At 42.5% G+C, this 25,215-nt stretch overlaps 1 protein-coding gene across 1 annotated transcript in view; it reads left to right on the forward strand.

Moving 5' to 3' along the window:
• Positions 1 to 12,609, forward strand: part of CLVS2 (clavesin 2) — a 95,992-nt gene extending 83,383 nt beyond the window's left edge. The window contains exon 5 of the mRNA XM_030195530.1: positions 11,603 to 12,609. Coding sequence (XP_030051390.1) covers positions 11,603 to 11,690 — 88 coding nt within the window. The 3' untranslated portion in view covers positions 11,691 to 12,609. The remainder of the gene's footprint in view (positions 1 to 11,602) is intronic.
• The last annotated feature ends 12,606 nt before the right edge of the window (positions 12,610 to 25,215 follow it).

Raw genomic sequence — 25,215 nt, forward strand, 5'->3', positions numbered from 1 at the left:
AATGATTGTCTAGGAAAGTAGTCTCTAATCCGTCCAAGTTTCCATAGGTTTCTGAAGCATTTTGATGTGATTGCTTATACTTGACTTTCTAGTGTCAGATGTTTATCAAGAATAATGCCAAGTATTTTTAGTTGTGTTTCAATGTGGTGCATTTGTTGGTCAATTGTAAAGTTTTGGTAGGTAGTGGGTTTGTGTGGACTGGATAGAACCAGGAATTTGGTTTTGTCTTTATTTAGTTGAAGTTTGAAGGTTGCGGCCCATTTTTCCATGAGGTCCAGACCTTTTTTAATCATATCCAATATTTCTGTGATTTTATTATTGAAAGGTATATAGATGGTGACATCGTTGGCATATATGAATGGGTTGAATCCCATTTATTCCAGTTTTTTGCCGAGAGGGGCTATCATTACATTAAACAGTATAGGTGATATTGGAGAGCCCTGTGGTACCCTGTATTCTGGTATCCAGGAAGCTAAGAGTTGGTTAAACATCGTTACAATGTAGGATCTAGTTCTTAAGAAGCCATTGAACCAGGCTGCCGCTGCTTCGATGGTTCCCATACTGTCGAGTAGGGTCATCAGTGTTGTGTGGTGTACTAGATTGAAGGCACTTGACATATCAAATAGAAGTTGTGGTATATTTTGTCCTTGGCATATTATTCTTCTGAATTTGTTATCGGCATGATTATGACTGTTTCAGTGCTATATAGTGATCTGAAACCTGACTGTGAGTTATGAAGGAGTGAGAAATGTGTCAGGTAGTCCATTAGATGATTTGCTACTAGTCCCTCCAGTTTTGGTCAGTAGTGGTATTGAGGCCACTGGTCTATAGTTTGTGAGGTCATTGATCTTACTGGTGGCATTTTTAGGAATTGGAGTGAGCATGATTCTGCCCCTTGTCAGAAGGGAATTGACCTTTTGAGAGCCTGTTCTGTAAGGCATTTGGTGAACTAGTCTGGTGGATTTTTCGTCATGTAGTTGGGGCAGCTGTCTAGTAGGTACATAGCATGTGCATATTTTGCTAGCAATGTTTTAACTGAGTTGGTTGTGGTTGTCTTGAAGGAGGACCAGATTCTGTCTGTCTTGCTATGATCATTGCTGGTTTCACTTTTGTGTAAGAAGTCTGTGAGGGATGTTTGAGTTGCTTCAAGATTTGATCTTATTTTTACTACATTTTGTTCAAAGTATTGTGTGAACTTGTCTGAAGTTGCTAGTGTTTTATTTGATGTTTGCAGAGCTTGGGTTTTCAGTAGATTGCTCATGAGTTCATACAGTTTTATTTATGTTCTGTTCTGGGATCACATATGTGCTGTAATGTTCTGCTTTGGCTTTCTTTATGTTGTGTTTGTATGTTCTTATGGTTTTTCTCCATATGATTTTGTTCATTTCTGTTTTGTTTTTGGACCATTTTCTGTCTAGTTTTCTGCAAAGGGGTGTGGTTCTTTGTTGTTTTCTTTTTGAGTGGTGCTATTTTGTTCAAAGTGTTTTCACTTAGTTCATCCCAGTTTCTCATGAAATGAGTGTTATTTGGTGGTATGTTTGTTTGCTCATACAGTGCTGTTGTCCAGAAGTTATGGTTGTCCACCTTTCCTCTTGTTGTATAAGTGTATGATGTTTGTGATTTTCTGTTTTTGCTGTTTTCTTTCCATTGTAGTGTAAATGTGAGTTTTCTGTGGTCTGACCATAGTATCTCTTCCCAGTTATGGTTTTCTATTCTGTGGTTGTTGTTTGCTCATAGTTTGTGGGCTAGTAGGCCTAATTGTAGCCTTTTTCATGGGATGAGGTGGTTTGTTCTGTTTTGAAGTCCCATTGGTTCAGGAAGTCTGTTTTCCATGAGTTTGCACGCTTTGCATTTCATTACTATGTATCACACGGTATCTCATATTAGCATGCGTTAAGGAAACAGAACACCCATTAGTGCTCATTGGGGCCCTTTTACTAAACTGAGGTAAAAAGTGGCCTGCAGTAGTATGAATGCATGAAATTGGTGCATGCTGGGCCATTTTTTACTGCAGCTGAGAAAAAAGGCTTTTTAAAAATTGGGCAGTAAACGGATGTGCGCTAAAATTAAAAGTAGCATGGGGCTATTTATCGCCTGAGCCCTTATCGCCACCCACTAACCGAACAGTAAGGACTTAAGCACTACTGCACAGTAATCATATAGTGCATACCAATGTGTCTGCGCTGACAATTACCGCCTGGGTGTTTCTTAAAGAGGTTGGCACTTTTATTCAGGAGCTGTCACCCTGTCCCCCCACATTAAAGATCTCCTCAATGACTGTCCCAAAGCTCTCCTAATCACATCCCCCCATCACCCAAAGTACCTTCCATCCTCCCTTAATCAAAATTGTCTAGTGGGTTCAGGGCAGGAGCAAACCTCAATCGCTCCTGCCTCTTCCAGCACTGGCTTCAAAATGGCTTCAGCAACCTCTACTGATAGTCTCACAGTATTAGCACTATGAGTCAAGGCGCCATATGACAACTAAAAGCTCCTCATTGCATTTGCTGTTAAGGACCCAGACAAATTGCCTTTCTATGCAAGGCTGACTTCCAGCTATAGTACTGCAAGACTACTGCTAGGGATCATTGCTGTCATTTTTAAACCCAGAGCCAAAAGGGCAGGAGTGGAGAGGGACTGCTCCACTGGGTATGTTCTGGGGGTGGTAGAGTAAACTGGTGGGGGGTGGGGGGGAGGGAGACTGAGAGTCTTAGAAGGGGAGGGGTCTGGGGATTGGAATCAGTGGGGTTAGCAGAAGCAGGTGGGAACCAGAACAGAGGGAACTGAACCAGGGGACCAACTTGGGGGGACACTGGATGGGGGAGGGGGTTCAGATTGGGAGGTTGAGAGAGTGGAGGGTAGCCTAGATGGGGAATCAGGAGGGATTGGAATTAGGGGGGGGGGGGGTTGGGGGATCAGAGTGGGGCTGGGATAGGCAGCAGCAGCAGCAACACAGAAATTATGCAGGTGCTGGCTGAAATTCAGTGCAGGTACCCACGTAGCTAAGTGGTGAAAGCTAGGACTGCCTTTTCCACAGTCGTCCTATCTGGCTAGTTAGCTATACAGGCACTGGCACTGAATATGACCCATGCTTGCTTAATTGAAGGCTCCTCCCCGACTCTGCCCAGGCCACCCTGGCACTGCCTACATTGTGCCTGGACATTTAGAAATGATATTCAGCGGCATTCTATATTCGGTGGCCAACCTGGTGATTTAAGTGTGCAGGAGCCTCTCCCACCTGCTTAAACCATGTTGAATACTGCCTCCAAAACTCCCAATTGCAACAACTCAGGTTTCAAAGGAAGCAACTCTCTCTCTTTTTTTTCCTCCTGGTTTTCCTAGCTATGTCCAGATACATTCTTACTGTGTGATTCATAAAGAAAACATCACAGCGATATTGAAATTCTGTCTCTTTTGGGTCTTCCTAGATCATTAGCTCGAAAGTATTTTGAATATCAGCCACCCAGTTAAGCTACCATTATAACTGATAGCATCATTCAATAAATTCTTCCATATGGGAATGAAGTCTGGATTCTGTACAGGACTGGACAGTCTCTTACTATAAAAGTACACCCTACATCAATTTCTGTAACATACTCTCCACATTCCTTAAGAATGGAGCTAAGATGTTTCCCCTGTTCACTATTCCAAAAATATCAAATTTGGTATCACCTCAGGAATAGCAACACACTCCATCTGCCAGACACCTTGCAAAATAACACAAAATCCTATAAAAAGACACTCAGTAAACCTATGATCCCATAGCAGCCCTGACTCCCAGGACACAAGCTGCAACAATTCTACCTATTAAAAGACAGCACTGTAGCAATTACAATGGGCTCTGGAGCACTAATACTTCTATTATTGGGAAACTAGAACAAGAAAGACTGTTACAAATCTACGTGCCAGCAGAATCCTTCACCATGGTCACCCATGCAGTACATGGACAGACCCTCAGCTAATGCAGAATAAAAGACCACAAATTAGAGACAAACATACATACAAAAAATTTAAAAAGAACCCCTCCTAGAGCTAGACTATGAATATTGCACTACTGGATAAAGAGAAACAAAAATGTGTTTCCTTCTGTACTGAGCAAAATACAAAAACAGAGAAGATGGGCGTTTCCCAAAGTTGGTAAATTCCATTCCTTAAATATTTGATTTGTTTTCTTTTCTGCCTTTGTTGTCTAATTGAGTTGGTTCCAGTCTCTCTTTTCTACTGTCTATGTGTTGATCTTCTAAGCTCTTTCCCAGAATCTCCTTTTCAATTCTTCTGTTTCGTCCTGTCTTCTTCCTTTCCTTCTCCATTTCCATCCTTTGTTCTCATCTTTCCCAAGACCTCATTTGTATTCTTCTGTCATTCCCTCACCAGTCCCAGCATTTTTTCCTTTCATTCAACCCCTTCTGCTATCTAGAACCCCTTTTATTTTTTTTCTTAGCCCTTACCCAGCTTCCCATTCCCCCTCTTTCAAGTTTGCTACATTACCGTTTCCATATTGTCTCAGCTCTTCCCCAGTCTTCTGTCTTTATGCATTCATTCTCAGCTCCTTCTTACCACCATCTCTCCACCTCATCTTCTCCTCACCCCATCTTTCCATTTCTAAAGGTCTTTCCCTTTCATATCCACTCACTTTAATCACTGTTCTGTCCTCCTCCCTCCCTCCAGGCACTCTTTCTCCCTTTGCACCTGATCCCAGTGCTCCTTCCCTCTTCGCATTCCCTCCCTTCTTCCCATGGGTTAAGGTATTGGCCTCTCTAGTAGTTGCAATAGAGTGATTGGACAGACCAAAGATCAATCAGTGCATAAGATAATGCAACAGGCATTCTAATATCTTATTTGCTCTCATATTTTATATTTCTATACATTAAAAATGTAACTTCACCATGTAAAACATGAAGCAAGGTGTAAATGATGATTCACTCTAGCACTGCTGGTTTTAAATAAATATGTTGATAACGATTGCAATTGTTCTCTTCACTGCAGTCTCCCTCCTATACAGTATGTCATATTAGCAAAGAATAGGAAGCTAATTGTGGTCATATTCCACAAAAGAGACCGATAATGAAGAAACAGATCTTCACTAAACGTATTTATTTTCTGTGGACCAAATCTGAAAAACTGTGAAATTCAGTCAAATTCATTTGATTGAAGGCAATTCTAATTAACTGTGGAATGATTTTGCAACTGGCATAGTGTTTCTAAGATTTCATTTGCTAATCTATTAGCAGCATTTTAACAGTACTTTCAAGCCTTTAATCATATATTCAAAGGGTTCAAAATGAAACTGAAAAAGTCAAGCAATGAGTGATCCTTTCAATGTGATGGGCAATTGTTGGCCCATATTTTTCTGTAACAAAACAAAAAGGGAAGAATAACTAGTAGCCATGTGTTCCTTATAGACAGAGAATGGACTGCATTCTAGAAACCTAAAAGTTGCTTAAAGATTATCTCTGTTAATGATTTGCAAGTACTAAAACATAAAGGCCTGAACATCTGGATTTCTGTTTGCCGGATTTCATTGATGGGATGGGAGGATGAATGGACACAGAGAGCATATTTAGTATCCAGCGAGTATAAGCTTAGATGATTTCTTATGCCATTAGGTTTAATAAAAATCAATATGTTTGGAATACAAACAGGGCTGGATTAATGCATATGCAAACAAAGCATCTGCCTAGGGTTCAGGCTTTAGGGGGTGGGAGGCCTCTGATAGATGTGTTCAGGACTCAGGAAGGTGGGATTGCCAACAGTCTGTATTTTTTTCAGGATTCTACAGATTTGTAAATTCACTGCCTCAAAGCCAGAAGGACAGCAAACGTGTCTGGATATTTTTCAGCGTTTAGCTCTCTATAGTAATCCGGCACTCCCCCCCCCCCACCCCACCCCACTTCCTGCTACAGAGGCAGCAGTAGGATCCAGCTATTAGGAAGGCTGTTTTAATCACAGAAAAAAGGGGTTAACCTGAAAGTATTATGGAGAAAACCAAGCTCTTCAGGGGGCTTTGAACTGAACCAGTGAATCCAGAAAATCTCCTGGGGTGGGGGGGGGGGGGGGAGAGTTTGTTGAGATGGATTAGGAAGAACAGAACTAAATATATACCCTTGTCAAAAGAAATTGTGTGATGTGATACCTACCAGTGAGCTTTCTTAGGTGTAGAACTTACTTCCAGAGGGGCCATGTCTAACTGAAGACTACCTCTACTTTAATAAGCAGGTAAAAGCCTGACCATTGGAGGAACTAAGGTATGACTCCCCCCCACTTAATCCCCCAGTAGTCATTGACTCCCCCCCCCCCCCAAGATATGACAGTGACAATAGATACCAAGCTCTATGAAAGCTCCAGATATTATAGCCATTCCTAAGAAAGCAGTAAACAAGTGGATGGAGTAGCCTAGTGGTCAGTACAGAGGACAGTGAGCAACAGAACTCAGGTTCAATTCCCACATTAACTCTTTAACTTCAGTACAAATCTGTGAGCCTCCCTGGACCATATAAATACTTCCTCTGTCTAAATATATAAGCAACCTGCAAGCCTGAGGTTCTATTTTTAGTGGTGGACCTTTAGGTACAATAGTTTTTCTCTCTTCCTGGAGGGCTCACCATACAATATGAAGGGGTTTAGTAGGGAATTGTACCTGGGTCCCTTTATGTGATGTTCTCTGCACTGACCACTAGGCTAGCCCTTTGCACTGCTGGGATGTCCAGCATGTGCCCTGATCTCCCCTTCTACCCTCCTCATGCACAGCATGGTCCTCCAAACTCCCCTTCCCACCTTCTTCAGTGCCCTGATTGACCCCCTCCCCCATTTCCCTATTCACCTTGCATCTTCCTCCAATCTTTTTTCTGTGCTGGTCTGATTGAAAATGAGTGAGTCATGACTTGATTTTTTGTGTTGACAAAATCATAAAACCAAAAGTTAATGCACTGGGCAAAAGATACTATGGCCATAGGCAAAAGCAAAAATATTGAACCATGGTTTATTTATTTGCTATAGCATAATAAAAACCAGTGATCATACAAATGGTAAAATTAAAATTTAAAAAGTAAAAAGAGGTGCCCATTGGCATAAATAATTTTTGGGCTCATTTTCGAAAAAGGACTTCCATCTTTCGACATACTGCAGTCTGTCGCAAGGATGTCCAAATTTCAAGGGGGCATGGCGGAGGTGTAGCAAAGGCGGGACTTGGGTGTGCCTAACACTTGGACGTCTTTGACCCATAATCGAAAAAAGCAAGGACGTCCCTGATGAACACTTGGACGTTTTCACCTGGACGTGTTATTTTTATGAATAAGGCACAAAAAGGTGCCCGAAATGACCAGATGACCACCGGAGAGTATCGAGGATGACCTCCCGTTACTCCCCCAGTGGTCACTAACCCCCCCCACCCTTAAAAAACATCTTTAAAAATAGGTCATGCCAGCCTCTATGCCAGCCTCAGATGTCATACTCAGGTCCATGACAGCGCATGAAGGTCCCAGGAGCAGTTTTAGTGGGTACTGCAATGCACTTCAGACAGGTGGACCCAGGCCCAACCCCCCTCCACCTGTTATATTTGTGGAGGAAACAGCGAGCTCTCCAAAACCCACCACAAACCCACTGTACCCATATAGAGGTGCCCCCCTTTACCTGTAAGGTCTATGGTAGTGGTGTACAGTTGTGGGTAGTGGGTTTTGGGGGGCTTTTGGGGGGCTCAGAACAGAAGGTAAGGGAGCTATGTTCCTGGGAGCATTTTATGAAGTCCACAGCAGTGCCCCCTAGGATGCCCAGTTGGTGTCCTGGCATGTCAGGGGGACCAGTGCACTACAAATGCTGGCTCCTCCCACCTCCAAATGGCTTGCATTAAGACATTTTTGACATGGATGTGTTTGGTTTCGAAAATCGCCGAAAGTTAGAAACATCCATGTCTAGGGACATCCAAATCTAGGGATGTCCAAATTTAAGGATTTGGATGTCTCTGACGGTATTTTCAAAATGAAAATGTACCAGGACTCCTGGGTACAAGCCCTACCTTTAAAGAAAGGTTTTCAAAAACGTTCCAAAAATTGATTTTATTGATTTTGCAATAAGCTGGACACTGTAAACTTAAAAAAAAACACACATACAAGGGGAAAAACAATAATACTGTCTTTAAAAATATAGCACTAACAATGTTTATTAGGTGTTAACTGGTTAGTCATGAGACCACCCAGATGTTAGTGTTAGACATGACACCCTTTGAGAATAAAGAGAGTTAGGCCCAGTTGATCAAAGGCAAATGCTGGTGCTAGAGGTCATTAGTGCCAGACTAGTGCTTGCATTTGCCTACATCCCAGGATAAGAGCCAACGAGCAGGTGTAACAACACACTAACCAGTTCTAAACACAAATAGCATGCAAATCCATGCTAAACAGGGACACTAGTATTCCTCCCCAATGCTCAGGAGGCAGTGAATCAAACTAGCATGCTGCTTCCGCAATAATCCCTAAGCTATCTTAGAGTTGGTGTTAGGGTTTACACAGCATCGGGGAGGAATGGGGAGCCCTTCCAGCATGCATCTGCATTCTAGCAGGCCCCCATCCTCACCAACAGGAGAGCTGGAGCCATCCCAGCAAGAGATCTGACTCCTGACCCCCACCTCCCTGACAGAAGAGGACAGGAGGTCCAGTGGACTTCCATCCCCCACCTGGTGGTCTAGTGCCCCCCCCCCCCACCTGGTGGTCTAGAGGCCACAAACTCATTCATACCTTTAGACAATGGAGGAGGGAGTAACACATAGATCTTAGTGGACCCTCCAGCTGTGGGGCATGCACAGATAACACCCATTTACGGTGTTACTGGGGAACCTAACATTTAGTGTGGATTACTAATAAAATGGGATTCTTATTACGTTCCAGCATAAGACAATATAGTATCAGAAGCAAATGTTCCCTCTTATCTCTAAATCTGAGCTCACAACACACGAATAATAGCAGAACTAATTCCACAACCAAAGTATTATAAAAATAGAGAGCTTATTTATCTACAATAGCAGCAAAGATAACATGAAAAGAAGGCAAGAATAAAGACAATGAAAGTCTTATCATAGAAACAGCTCAGAGTAAATACACATAAATCCCTGAGTTAGATTCTTAAGTAAGGGAGTCATTCTAAACCCACAGCACTTGGCAACTACACAACCTGATGCAGATGTCCAGCAGGTGGCACAGTGTTCCTCAGATGGTCAGTCAGAAAGCAGGGCCGCTCTTCAAATGGAATATCAACATTCAGCCTTTGTATCAGATATGAGCCCTTTTTTATAAAGTAATCACAAGCTGCATCTGGGCTAATGACATGCATTCTGGCCTTGACGGTTGATGCATACATATCTTTATTTATCCCCAAACGTGGTGGCTTCAAGGACCACATGACTATCTTACTGGTGCCGTGTTGAATGGGACACCTTGACAATGGTCCAAGGTTTCATAAACAATGTGCACTTTTGCCAGCCTCAGCATCTCTCCAGCAGCATGAGAGATGCTAAGAGTCCTTGACTGATCTGGTCATGATGTCGGTTCTGATGACCAGAATATTATTCTGGTACACTGTCACCCTTTGTAGCATTCTTTATCTGTATGTAAAGCTGAGGCTCATAAAACAACAGGCTTTAGCAGTGAAAGATGAAAAGTCCAGGTGTTTAAAGTCAGTTTGTTAATGCTGGGTATTGCCGTGTTATAATCCCATATATATCTTTGTTATATAGGAACATGTACAGTGCTGTATATAGTGCTTCATAGTGCTTGTTTTGCTCCTACTTCTCTAGGATTGTTCCCTAAAGGATAGATGAACTGATTATCATGGACTCAACATTCAACCTGTGGCGGCTAGTGGCCTGTAAGCTTCTCACAGCCACAAGATGATATAACCTCAGATATTCAATGCCAGGGCATATCAGACTTCCTACATTGAATATCTGGGTATCTGCAGTCAGTCAAATGTTAACTGAGCCCTGGCCAACAGTCAGAATGGTTCCCCATTTAACTTGGTGGATTAAGTTAGGAATAGAGAGCTGCATGAGAACAGGAATTGTTGGAATCCTGGAGAGCCTACTGGAAACCCACAGGTAGGATATGGATGGATATGGGATACATTCCAATGGGGATGGGTGAAATTTCTGTCCCTATGCAACTCTCTAGTCAGGACAGCTTTTTGACTGCCCTAACTTTATCCTCATACTTAACTGGTTAGCAGACTGAATATTGCTGCTAACTAGCTAAGTTGTGGCTCTGCCAAAACTCTGCCCCAGACCATTCCTAACACCCAGTTAAGTGCCACTGAATATTGGTGGCCAGCCAATTCAGCATGGTTTAACCAGGGAGGAATATTACCTGCCTAGTTAAATCCCTTCAAATATCAGGCCCCCATCTGTATATAAGAAACTGGTAATACCTCTTTGTCAAAACATAACACTTTAGGATCATAAAAATAAACAATAACCACTGAGGAACTTTACACCAAAATTTGAAAGCTGTTGACAAAACTGCATCCCCCACTGCTTGATATTTTTGACCTTGCACACAAGAATTTAACAACTGAAGAACCAAACCAAAAACCCCAACCTCTTGAATTTGCTGAGATAAAGTATTCCAGTCAACTAAATCAAAGGTCAATAACAATTCCAATAAAATAACATAGCCTGTTGACCCTCATCCAGATATTTCAACAGTTCATCTTGTACTGTTTTCTGCACTCTTTCTGTGCTGTGCCATAGTCAAAATCCAGCTTGCATACATTCCAAACTCTCCTTCTCATCCACAAAGCACTTTGAGTCATAATAAATGAAGATTGTTCAAAATAATTTCAGACAAGAAACACAAAAGTTTCTATTTGGCCCAATCAATGAAAGTCTTCTTCCCCCACATCTGCATTTTGATCACAGGTTTGCATAGTCATCCTCTCATATTCCGCTCAGTAGTGTGATACTAGCCCACTGGCGGTGAGCTTGGCTGTTGAAACTGAGGTGAGATAAGGTGTGGAATACCCCAATACAGTATTTTGGGTTTGCAATGACCAACAGCAAAAAAGTTAATAATTTACAAGCTAAACCCTTTGAATCTTCTTATTTCTCATAAGTAATCTCTTGTATTATTGTTCACTAAATGCTGTAATAAATTCCTTGTAAATCCTTATTGACTTACACAAAGGAACAAAATTTAAAATATCCTGACAATCAATAAAAAATCTCTTAAATTACTGCAGTAATAATACCTAAAATTGTCACATTATACTTTAGGACTTCAGGAAGGAAGGAAAGAAAAAAAATGTAATGCTAGCATGCTGGTTTGCAGTTTTAAAGTCAATTATTATACTTGTGGGATGTGTAAAACTCCATCTCACCTCTAATGGGCTAGGAAACAATAGGATGCAAATCTTGTGAGAAAGACGGCAGTGAGAAAGCTATAATACACATTTGTATATGCTGTGAGCAAAGCTATTTTTGCCTAGCAACAGAGACAGACAGGTCCCTCCCTTTCTGCTTCTGTACTACACATACAGTCTGTTCAGATTAGGATCATTAATTAATGCCAAGTCACTATGTAGTATTGTGATTGATGGGTTCATTTTGTTGTGTTTTGTTTTTTTTCAGATCTCAGTCCGTTGTGGACCCTGGGGTGCTCAAGCGCATAGATAAAAATGAAGAAGAAAACATGCAGCCTTTGCTCTCACTTGACTAAGAGCTTCTGAGCCGCACTTCAGTAATGGACATGAATTAGGGAGAAGGTCCTGCCTCTCAGGAACAAACTGAGCATGAGACTGAATGTACCAGCTGGAATTACATTTATTTATGATGCGCTGCATAATGTAATCAGGCAGCAGGGTCTTGCTGGCATGCCTGAAATACGAGTGCCCAAATCTACAAAAGAAAGGATTAATAATTTATTCTGTAAGTGCCAATTTGTTTGTAAATACAATGTAATCTTTCACTTTGAATCAGTATGTCTTGGTAATAAAGTGATATGGAAGAGAGTGAATTTTAAAAAATCTATGTCAGTGACATCCATTGTAAAAGACAAAGCTCATTAAGGTTCTTTTATATATATACATGAAACCTAGGGTGACTGCGATTTTTCCTCATTTTCATGTTTTCACAGTATTCACATTCAGTAGTTCTTAAGTGAATAGGGAAATAGAAGAAGTGTGGAAATTTTGACTTTAATAGATTCGGTATTTCTGCTGCTGGATAATGTGTTCCAGGGCTGGAAATAGACTCATGCAAGACTGTGAGGAGAGTGAGCAAAAATGGATACTTCTGCACTGTGCCAAAATGGTTTTCAATTTGACTTTGTGATGCTGTTTTTTTCTTGACTTTGTTAAAGAAGATTTGAATATTGAAAAACACAGTGTAACTTTTCCAGTATGTGCCATAACTGAGGCATTGCTATTTCATGTATGATGTATTCCCAGTTTTGGGTTTGTTTTTTTTCAGAACTTTATCTTTCCTGACACAGAGGACATTCATCCAAGCAAAACTTAACCAGGCTGATACTATGGACAAAGAGTGTGGATTGTAATAGTCTGAAGCTAATTCCTGAAAATCCTCTGCATTTTGTGACTTTTATTTTACCATCACTGAGCCCATAAACTGACATTGAATTAAACACGAATGTACATGAAAACAATATACCTTGTCTAATCCATTTGTTTGTAGGTGCTAAATATAACTTATTGAGGCAGATTAAAGCTGTAAAAAGCGGCATGCACTAGTTTTGGCGTGTGAAATTACTGTGCGTTAGGCCACTTTCTACAGTGGCGGGAAAAAGGCCTTTTACTTAAATGCAGCATTAAAAGGCCGTACGCTAATATTAAAATTGGAATGCGGCCAGTTAACACCTGAGCCATTACCGCCACCTATTTAGAAGGTGGTAAGGGCTCATGCGCTAGCGCAGCAGTAAGACAGTGTGCGGCAATGTGACCATGCTGCCAATTACTATCGGGAATGCCATCTGCGGTAGAAAATAGAAATGTATTTTCTACCAAGGGAAATAGTGTGCACTAAAATCAGAGCTGTTTTTGCATGTGCTACCCTTGCGGTAGGCCTACCGTGCCTTTGTAAAAGCTCCTATAATATGTATTCTGAACAGTATATGAGGTGGATTTAGTCTACATTCAGGTTTCAGATATTTCATTCCAGCTAACCTCGATAAGTAGAATAGGTTTCCAACTCCTCCCCCCAGCATTTGATTTTAATGCTAGCCATCATGATAGATAGATAGATAGATAGATAGATAGATAGATAGATAGATAGATAGATAGATGAAAGTGGATGGGATTTGATATACCACCTTTCTGTGGTTACAATTGGATATTCGATATCAGTATCTGGATACCGTGGCCCTGGAGTAGAGTGAGGGGTAGCCTGATGGTTAGTGCAGTGGCCTGAGAACTAGTGGAACTGGGTTCAATTCCCATTTTAGCTCTTTGGGTCTCTGAGAAAGTCACTTAACCCTCCATTGCTCCAAGTACAAAAATAAGTACCTGTATATCTACTATAATAAAATGCACCTCCAATGTTCTGAAGCTGACTCCATGGCTTCAGTGAAGGGTTCGTAACATCATAAGTCTGTCACATCTCTCTCTGCCCCGCCCTCGCGTCAAAACGTGATGACGTCAAGGGCGGCAGACCTATCAGAGGGAACCGCGTCAAAACGTCATGACGCAAGGATGGGGCACAGACAGATGTGACAGACTTACGAATGATACAAACCCTTCAATGAAGCCACGATGTCAGCTTCACAGTGTTGCAGGTGCGTTTTATTACACTGCATAGCTCATGAGTCACAATGTCTAAACAGCCTGGCTATGTTTGTCCCTAATTTTGCAGTTAAACATTGCAGGGTGGCTGCGGGGGGGGGGGGGGGGGGGGGGGCAGAGGACAATCGCTGGGTGGCTGGAGGGGGGGGCCAGGGGAAAGAGGACAATCGCTGGGTGGCTGGAGGGGGGGCCAGGGGAAAGAGGAGAATCGCTGGGTGGCTGGAGGGGGCAGGGGAGAGAGGACAATTACACACACTCTCTCACAGACACACTCGCACCCAGTCTCACTCTCTCTCTCTGTCACACACACACACTGGCACGGTGCTGCCAAACACGCAGACGGGTGGAGAGGCAGGGAGTCCTGACACCAGAGGGGAGGGGAGGGAAACGTAGAGGGAGGAGGGGGAGGGGGTCCCGAGACCTGAGAGGGGGGGAGGGGATCCCGAGACCTGAGAGGGGGAGGGTCCCAAGACCTGGGAGGAGGAGGGGATCCTGAGACCAGAGGGGGAGGAGGGGGTGATGAGACCACAGAGGGAGGGCGGAAGGTATCTCTGTCACACACACACACACACTCTCTCTCACAGTCAGTGTCTTTCTCTCACTCTCACACAGTCTCTCACACCAGTATGTCTCACACTCTATCACATTCACTCTCTGTGTCACACACTCACGCTCACACACACGGTCTCATACACTCTCGGTCTCACAGAGAGTCTGTATATTGCACACATACTCTCTCACACACAATCTCACACACAGTGTATCTGTGTGAAACACACTCTCTCTCTCACACTCGCTCTGTCTCACATACGCACTCGCACACACTCTCATTCTCACACACACTCTTTCACAGACACACTCGCACCCAGTCTCACTCTCTCTCTGTCACATACACACACTTGCACATTCACACTCTCTCTCTCACACAGTCACTCTCACACACACTCTCTCAAACATACACACTCCAAGGAAAACCTTGCTAGCGCCCGTTTCATTTGTGTCAGAAACGGGCCTTTTTTCCTAGTAATATATACACTACTTTGATTGTAACCACAGAAAGGCAATATATCAACTCCCATCCCCTTTCACGGAATATCCAGCTATGACCTAGTCTGCAGGTAACTACAATATTCGAACTACTATCCAGATCACTAAGCAGCAAAAGATAGGCCAACCTTTTCTCTGTCCTAACTTTATCTGGGTAGTTACCAGTTTAGCAGACTAAATAGGAAAGGCTAAAGAGGTTAGGACTCTTCAGCTTGGAAAGAGATGGCTGAGGTGGGATATGATTGAGGTCTACAAAGTCCTGAGTGGGGTAGAACAAGTAGAAGTGAATTGATTTTTTATTCTTTCAAAAAATACAAAGACTAGGGGACACTCAATAAAGTTACATGGTAATACTTTTAAAACAAATAGGAGGAAAATGTTTTCACTCAACAATTATTTAAGCTCTGGAATTCATTGCTGGAGGATGTGGTAACAACGGTTAGCATATCTGGGTTTAGAAAAGGTTTGGACAAGTTCCTGGACGAAAATTCCATATTCTGCTGAGATTTACATGGGGAAGCCACTGCATACCCTGGGATTAGTAGCAGGAATAACATGTATAGAATGTTTGTACGTTTGGGAAGCTTGCCAGGTGCCCTTGGCCTGGATTGGCCGCTGTCGTGGACAGGATGCTGGGCTCGATAGACCCTTGGTCTTTTCCCAGTGTGGCATTACTTATGTACTTATTTGGACTTCTGCCACATACTTGTGACCTGGATTGGCCACTGTTGGAAAAAGGATACTGGGCTAGATAGACCTTTGCAGGGCTGCTGGGAGACTGGGCCGGGCCGGACTTGATACGAATCATATTTCCACCAAAAGAGGCCTGCATGAGGAGTCTGAAAAATATTTGGCAGACGTGTTGAAACTCACTGCAAACAGAGACATCAACAACCTTGATAAAACAGTGATGGTTTAAAAAGCACTCGAGCTCCACTCGTTACTCGAATAATCAATTCCCACCAAGAAAACAGGAATCTTGGCTATTACGTGTGCAAAATCAAAAAAGGATAAAGATTTTGTGGCAGTTTGGCTCGTGTATTTCTTCTTTGAAACTCTACCCAGGCTCCCCCCCCCTCCCAGGGGGATTTGTAGCTGCATTATCCAGATATTGCTGATTGAAAACTGGCGGTGAGACATCCAGGTGGCAATGTCAGACAGGTGGTGGAGGAGATGCTGTAAACCACACTTAGCAGGCTTTCACTTCTGGTGTGCAGTTTCCTGCCTATACAAACTGGAAGACTCATGGCATTAGGGATTTGTGTAGCCATGTCTCCCAGCACAATAAGGAGGAAAGGGGGAAGAGAGGAGACAGGGAATTGCTGGACCGTAGTGGTGGAGGAGAGAGAGGGGTTGGGGGGGGGGGGACATTGAGATGCTGGACTACAAGGGTATAAGGGGAGATTTTGGCATGATGGAACAATGTGGGGAGAGACCATGGCAGTTCTCAAGGAGAGATAAGTGAGAGGAGAATGGTAAATACAGAGGGTAGAATTGTATAATGGGGAGTGGGTGAAAGAGAAGGGAATATGAGGCCAGGGAAGGAGTGAGACAGGAGAGGTAGGGGTGAGAGGAGAAGATGGAAAGTTGATAGGTCCTGGTAAATGAAATATAGGTGGAGGACTGAAGGTGAGAAGTAGAAATCTGAGGGGGAGAGAGAAAACAGAGAAAGAGGAAATGTGTCAGACATAGTGAGGGAATAGAAGAGAAAACTGGAGAAGGACAAATGGACCGCAACCACTGGAAAGAGAGCAGAAGAAAGGAAAACAAAAGAAGAAACTGGGACCAACATGCTTGAAAAATAAAATACCCAGACAACAAAGGTAGAAAAAGTGTTTTATTCTGAATTTATTTGTTGGAATAATGTTAGCTTTGGGAAATGTGCAACACGGATGTCTTTGTAATTTTTATTTTTTTTCTTCAGTACAAGAGGTAATACATTTGTGTTTTCATTTCTACAATGTTGTGGAACATACCTAGTTTGAATTCTTGGGGTTCCCAATTCAGATCTTTGTATTTCTAATTTGTGATCCCTTGTTTTGTATTTGGTATGTGACCAAGGTGTGGTATTCTGTGGGCAAGTAGATTTTGCGTACAACTCTGTAGCAGCCCCACTTTTTCTGTTTTACCACTTTTTCTGTTTGTCCTAATTAGATTGTAAGCTCTTTCGAGCAGGGACTGTCTCTTCATGTTCAAGTGTACAGTGCTGCGTACGTCTAGTAGCGCTATAGAAATGATAAGTAGTAGTAGTAGTTGTATGGGTGTTCTAGGGTCCCATAAAATATTTGTAGTGCTGCATGTTAAGTAGGATTCTTGTTTAAATTAGTGCTACTGTTCTATAGCAGATTTGCTACATGTATGTCGAGTTAGGATTTTTTCAGGTTTTGTGTTATTTCACAATGTGCCTGGTAGTGGAGAGATTTATTTCACTATTGTTGAGACAATTTGAGAATTGTACCTTTTTTTTGTATGGTAACTTCCATGGAGAAAATGTGCTAGTTATGATCTGCACCTTTTGTTGTAGGAGAGATCAGGTTTTTCTGGACACAGAGCATGTTTACATTTAATATATAAGAACTGATGTATTGTATCAGGCTAAGGTCCATGAGGATTATATGTGCAGTGTATAATGGATGCAAGCATCATCCATCATGTGTGTCCTGACTGAAAAAAAGTTGAGAACCACTGGCCTAAGCATCACTATGAGGTCACACAGGGAGTTGCACAACACTTAATCCAGCATGTCTCCCTCTTTCCCCTGCCCTGCTTAGTCCTATATCTCTCTTAGCCTTTCTCCTCGGCGGACCTCCAGAGTTTCTATGCCTGCTGGCAGCATCAGCAAGTAAAGAAAACTTGCTGGCCCCGTGAGCCTTTCCTGTATAGGTTTTAGTGTCTTTTTGCAGGGTTTTGTGTTATTTCATAAACTGTCTGGCTCTATTTGAAAGTAGGCTCTGGGGCAAGAGCTGCCTTTGGTGGCCCTTGTCACCAAAAATAAAAATGCTCAGGACTAATGGGCTCCACATCCTGTAGAGTCACCACACAAACAAAAGCCCATCTGATTTAAAAAAATGTTTCTACCAGTGGAAGGAGTATTCCTGCAGTGATGGTCACAGTTCGAATAATTTTACTTGCAGTTAAAACAGGCGGTCTGCTCTGGCTGGTCCAGGGACCTCTGCTACCTCCCACCAGGGGCGTAGCCAGACAACAGATTTTGGGTGGGCCTAGGCAAGAATTGGGTGGGCACCAAGTGTTCTCCCCCCCCCCCCCCCCCAAAAAAAAAAAAATCTCAGCTGGTGGGAAAATGCTTCTTTCCACCTTGGCAGCAGGAATGCACTAAAAAATGCGCATGCGCAGGTGCCGGGGTTGTGGAGAGTAGCGTTTTCGTTACCATCAGGGGGAAATCTTCAGCTGGTGGAGCTTGGGATTCCCACCAGTTACCACTAAACATGTGCTACTGTTGGGTGCGCCTGAGCCATATCCCGCCTCCTGATGTAACTTCCAGTTTCCTTGTAGGTGGGATGCAGCAGAGGCAGCCTGTATTAATCATTGTCAGCCACAGTCACTGAACCTGAGCAACAAAACCGGCACTGCTGCCTGTCTTGACACTGACCAGCACCTAATTTATAAAAGTCTGCTCCCCCTGACATCAAAATCTGGCTATGCCTCTGGCTGAACAGCATAGTTAGAAGGAAAGTACATTTCTGCGGTATAGGCAGCCAGAATGTTTGGATGACACTCTGAGGCATATTTTCAAAGCACTTTGGGAGGCTAAGTTCCATATGTTTCTATGGAACTTTGGGAGGCTAAGTGCTTTGAAAATAAGCCTCAAAATCACCAGTGCCAAGGACCAGTTTCCAGGCACCATGGCAACTTGTCAGACCTTGAATTGATGGACCTATATATTCTAACATTTATATTATGAACATGCAAAAGAACATATTCATAGTTATCAGCAAAAGATATAAGCATATATTAACCAATGTATACTATTCAAAAATGTTATCAATTATTAAACACTTCTATTTCCACCCATGGAAAACCCAAAATAAAATGGTCACATCAGTGAAGTAACATCTGGTGACTAGACTTCGCATTATAGGTGTCAATGATTTAATCAGAGTTAATATCTCCAACAAAATCACTTTCAAATGAATAATGTTCAATAAACGTAAAGCTGTCAGTCTTTCCTGACCTATTGTGGACCTCTGTCAGTATTGTATGCACCACATGGCAGAAAATGATCTCTCAAAGGTAAATGTGCCAACAGAAATAAGGGCCAATTTCAAAGGTTTTGTAAAATTTGGATGAAAAGGTATTGAAGCAGCTGCTTTCAGAGTTTACAGAGTGATTTCTATGTTTGGTAAGTCAATTTTTATCAACTCCATCTCTGTGTGAGCAAATTTTTATTGATAGAAAAAGCATTTGCATATTTACTGAGTAGCCCATTTCTGCCCTCCTAATTGCATTTCAGAACTGCGTCAACACTTTTGCCTGCCCCATTTTGCTTTCCCACTCTCATTTTCACTTGACTGTCGTCGTTTGTAAGTGTGCTCTTCATCTATGTCAGGAACATCATGCAGCTCTCAGAACATTTGGATTTTCTCCTAAATATGAGTCCACTTAGCATCTGTTCACATATTCTGCAACCCGTCAATAGTTTTCTGGAGTACACTAAGGCCCAAAAAAGTGTTGAAATCTTCTGCCTGCATTGTTTTGTGTGTGACATGAATTATACTAAGTACATGGTAAAAACAATCAAGCACGCACAAAATTCTAACGTGCACAGTTTTCAGCAAACCTGATGCTTCAATGAATTTATGGTATAAGAGGCTCCAACAGTCCCAATAAAATGCTGAGAAGTGCTCCAAGTGAGTTTTTAACAGCAGATACAAGATGGGCATGCCAACAGAAACATGTGTCACTTAAAGGGAACAACTTTACACCAAACATCTTCTGGGCTTCAAGGTATGCATGGAGTGCACAAGGCTGTGAAAAAAATGTGAACAAGCTTTCCAGAGTGAAAGACTGGAGAATAAGAGGAAGGGGCATAGGAAGAACAAAAGTGAGGAAAAGATGAAAAGCTATAGGTATATGAAGTAAAAAGAGAGAAATTAAAGAATGGATAGTAAGAATGAATTTAATCTGGACACAGAGAGAGAGGCAGGAAAATAAATTGAAGAAAACAAAGAAAAAGAAGAGAAAAATGACAAATGGACAGGCAACCCTGGCAAGAGAGTTAAGAGAAGAAGAAGGAAAGCAGAATCAAGAGACTGGGACCAACACAATTAGAAAAAGTACATGGCCAGACAACAAAGATATAGAAAATAATTTTATTTTTAATTTAGGATAAAGTAATGTGGTAGCTGTGTTAATAAAGGTTAATAAATGCAAATAAAATACAAAATAGAAAAATAAGGTGATACCTTCACTGATTTTAAAACATTTTTGATTAGCCTTCAGAGACTAGCATTTCCTTCCTCAGATCAGGAGAGGATAACATAACAGCATTATACTTTCCTGATTTGACCTGAGGCCGGAGGTTTTGGCCTCTGAAAGCTAACTGAAAAGGGCATTAGGCTAGTAAATAAAATATTTTCTGAAATGGCCGTGGGATTGAGGTGTGCCAGGGGGCGGCGCCTTATAGACTGAGTGGAGCCCAGGCAGTGAGGGGTGGGGATGGGGATGTATGTATTAAAATCTCTCTCTCAAAAATTGGGACCCTTTTCAGCTCTGCTTCAATGTGCTGCTGGGTTAGCAAGCTATCTAACTGGCTATGCAGGAATAATTTCATCTGGGCCTAAGGCTGGAGTACTCCCCTAGCTCAACAAAGTCAGGGCTCAGGAAGCTAAAGCCAACAGACCTTAATTTTGAAATTGGGGTCTCTTATATTTTCAGAATTTCCCTCCTAAAGTGTACTTCACCTATTTTGGAGTTCTCACCAAAAGAATTTAGTACACTCCCATTTTCCCTATGTTATAGACAGGTTCCTCTGGGCTCAGCCAGATAACCACTCTCCTGGCTATTAGTGATGTCATCACACTTCAGAAACTTAGGGGCCTTTTACCAAACAGTGGTAAAAGGTGGTTCATGGAGGCATCGGCACATGTTTTTCTTTTTTTTAAAGGAGGCATTAAATGGTCATGCAGTAATTAAAAAATTGCCGTGTGACCATCTACTGCTAGAGCACTTACAGCCTCCTATTTAGGAGGCTGTGAGGGCTCCGATGGTAACCTGGAAGCATTTGCTGCCCGATTACCACCAGGCATGCCCACACCCCACCCACCAGCCTGGCAGTGATAAAAGGGCATCTTAATGAAGGAGTTTTTTTTTAATACACAATGCCTGTGCCAAAATCCATAGATTCCTACATTTCTTTATAGTATTGTGATGTGATCAATATATAGTTCTCGGTAATTTGCAGAAGGCCAAATATGTCCTTTCAATTCAGTTTTATAACTATGGGTTCACCTGCAGTTTCTTATTAAAACATCATGTTGCCGTGATCCTAATTTTTGATGCAAACATTAGAACAGGCTAAACCGTGGCTGTTTAAGTGACTTTATTGCCAAATTATAAATTTTTTTCTTATAAAATGAAAATAAGATTAAAGAATTCACAAAATACAAACTCATGTACAGGCAGGTTCTGCACTTATGACCTGAATTGGCCAGTGTTGGAAATAGGGTATTGGGCTAGATGGACCTTTAGTCTGACCCAGTATGGCTATTCTTGACTCCTAGTGGTGACCGTGGCATTCTCTTCCTTCTCAGCCAGCGCTGCGGCCGCTGCGTGCTGATGACTGCATGTTTATTCCATCCTATTCGGACACGCCATGGCTGTGCGTGCTCAGCCTTGTTCTCGGCTCATCACGCTAAAAAATAGCTGCAGGTGCCGGGACCACGCAGCACTGTCTGCTCCTCCCCCTGGGCCCGGACCGCAGTACCACATGGAAAGGCTGCTGCCGTGGTGCTGCCTGGGTGTGTAGTGGGCATGGTTTGTTTACACTATGCCTGCCTAAGTGCCTGGTGTCATCACTGCTGCCCTGCTGGCTGGCCCGGGTCTAGATTTTAACTTTAGTGCCGGTTGGGATCTAAGTTCTGAACACAGTCACTTCATCATCACTACTCAAATCTTCGATCACAGCAGCAAGAAGTAGCATTCCCCTGCAGTCCCAGTGCCCCACAACACAGTATGAGCCTGAGTCAGCTACAGGAGCCAGGGTGCTCTGTACCACGTAGTACGTGCAACTTTACTGTAAGTAGTTGCCCAGCACTGCAGGTAATAAAATTTTAAATATTTATTTATTTATTTTAACATCATGTAATTTTTTTTTTGTACTCAAAATGCTGGCTGGTGGTGGTGGGATTATAGTAGACATATCTGATCAAGTTTGATATGGCATAATGTAACTATATTTAAATATTTGGTTTTTTTCACATTAAGTAAGTATGTGGTTTATGTTGATGCAGGGCAGCTGTTAAGCAGACTATTTAGAAATCAAGTGCATTCTAAGGCATTATTTTACCCATATTAGCTTTGGGCCCATCCAAAATGTCAGGTCTGCCTACGCCACTGCTGTGTTCTTCTTCAGGCATTGGCGTATATTTTGTAACATATGCTTGTCAGTTCTAACTACACACAAACGTTGCCCCCAGGAAAAGCATGCACATCTAGGCTGTCTGCTCATAAATTTAAGTGTGCATATCCTGGGCAATTTCATGCAAAAAAGGCTCATAAAATTGCCCCTAATATGGTACAATAGCACATTTTCCTTTTTTATGTGGTCCCACCTCCCTTCTTAATTTCCGTCTTCTTTCCCTTCTCTGTGGGCAGAAATTGACTAAAGCAAGAGTGGTCCAGTGCCTGATAACGACATTAATAGCAGGCTATTAAGAAGCACATGGCTGTCAGGAAGGGGCATAGCCAGACCTCAAGGTGGGAGGGGGCCAGAGCTCAAGGTGGGGGGGAGCCCTTTTTGGTCACCGCCTTGCCACCTCCCCCCCTCTGCCACCGTCCCCCCTCTGATGCCTCGCCGCCCACTGCCGCCGCTGTACATCTTGGCTGGCAGGAGTCCCCAACCCCCACCAGCTGAAGCACCGCTGCTGCAAATACCTTGGCTAGAGGGGGTCCTCAACCTTCGCCAGCTGAAGACTTTGTCCAGCGCTAGTCTCCAGCGCTGCCGCATTTCCTGGCCTACTCTCTCTTCCCCTCACATCCGGCATGCTCCTTTTAGTGAAACTGAACATGCTCAATTTCATTAAAAGGAGTGCGCCTGATGTGAAGGGAAATGAGAGCAGGGCAGGCAATGTGGCACTGCCGCCACAGACCAATGCTGGACAAAGTCTTCAGCTGGTGTGTGTGTGTGTGTGTGTGGGGGGGGGGGGGGTTGGGGATCCCCACCAGCCAACCAGACACCCATGACCCAGTCTAGCTATGCCACTTGATTGTGAAAGCAACAGAAGTCACCTTCCATAGGGAAGCCTAGAGGGGACAGACACGGTCTTGAAGAGGAGACAGTATGTGAGTGGAAGAAGCTGCTGCTACTAGTCTTCATTCTTCCTCAGATGGTGGTGTTTAGGCTTCCCACCACTCCAGTGGTTCCTGGCAATTTCCTCTGCCTGCCTCTTTCTGTGTATGTCTAATTGCATATAGATAAAGGGAGTTTAAACAATGAGCACCATTGCCTTTTGTAAAACATGCCTAAACTGGCTTAACATTAAACTTAGCTGGCCAAATCTTGGCCTTTTAAGTTATGCGGATTTTCAGCAGAATCCAGGCAGGTAGATTTTCAGTTGAAAATCATCTTAAAACTAATTGGTTAAAACTTAGCTATCTAGAATTAGGGCGGTTAACTTTTAGGTATTAAACTTTGTGCACTTTTCATGCTTTCTATCTAAGTCCTCTCCCATTCAAAGCAAAATTAAATTGTTGGGGCTGGCAGCTCCCCTAATGCCCCTCCTGCTTGTCTAATTCAAAGTGAAGTGAAAGGCTGATAACCCCTAGTAACTCTTCTTCTGCTTGCCTGATTAAAAATGAAGTTGGGGCAGCTGCACCCCAGAAGCCCCCTCTTGCTCTTCCAATTCAAAATGAAGACAAGAAGCTGACAGCCTCCCACCCCACACCTCCTTCCCCACCAGGCAATTCAAAACTAATCCAGGACTGACAGCCTCTCCCATCCTCTCATCCCCTCAAAAATTCCCAAAGCAAAGTAGAGAGGAATGTGATGTTTACCTTCTCCTGGGTCTGTATCCAGAATTGATTACAACATTCCCTTTTCAAAGGAGTCAATTTAAGCACCCAATTTTCAATGTTACAGGCCTTAACCCTTTAAAAATGGACTCATAGCCTGTGATGAGATTTAAATTGGCTAGTTAAAAGAACAAGTTTTTTTTGCTCCAGCTTGGAGATAAAAAACACATTAGCTAAGTATCAGAGGTTCTCCCTTTCAAAAGAGGTAATTAATCTTGGCAGCTCCTTAATTTGGCCTTTGTAATTCTTTAGGTTGGTGAGAGTCATGGGTCTCTCCTGAAATGCATCCAGCAGAATGAGTTCTTACAAATCTAGTGCTTTACTGCATGTCTACTCTCTTATCTAACCTTTCTCTGTGACAGATATATATATATATATATATATATATATATATATATATATATATATATATTCCAATTCTAGGCTAAAATACTCAAAATAGTTGTAGTTTCACAAATATATTTTCTTAAACAACCATTCTAATTAGTTAACAATCTTTATTCAATATACTATCAAAAAATCACAAATTATTCACTTGGCATAAAAACAAACTTACACATACCTCAATCATTCCCAGTTCTCTATCACTCACATACATCCCTCATGCTCACATATTCTCAATACCAATCAACAACATATTTCACACTTAAAAATAATATAGAATAGTGTGTGGTCAAAATATCAAGAAGCCAAGTTCTTTTAGAAGTCACCACTATTAAGGAACCCGAACAACAACCCGAATAACAATTACAAGGAGAACAATGGAAGTTTTCATCACCCAGGTGTTACCCATTGATGTTCGGGTTCCTTTCAGTTAACATAGTGGTCTTTTACCAAATGGCAGTAAAAGGGGCCCTGTGGTGGCATCCAGGCTCCCTTTTACTGCTGTCGGTAAAAAGCTTTTTTTTTTTTCTTTTAAGGAAGGAAATGGCTGTGCAGTAAGTGAAACACTTACTGTGCAGCCATTTCCTGGGGGAGTCCCTACCGCCTCCTATTTGGGAGGTCGTAGGGGCTCCAGTGGTAACCCGGCAGCATACAGCACTGTCCAATTACCATTGGGCATGGCCCTGGCACTAGAAAATATTTATCACTGTAATTGGCACTTGGTGGTAGGACTGAACTGCAACACACTACTACTAATAATAATCATTT

The sequence above is a fragment of the Microcaecilia unicolor genome, chromosome 3, assembly GCF_901765095.1.
Source record: "Microcaecilia unicolor chromosome 3, aMicUni1.1, whole genome shotgun sequence".
Taxonomy (NCBI): domain Eukaryota; kingdom Metazoa; phylum Chordata; class Amphibia; order Gymnophiona; family Siphonopidae; genus Microcaecilia; species Microcaecilia unicolor.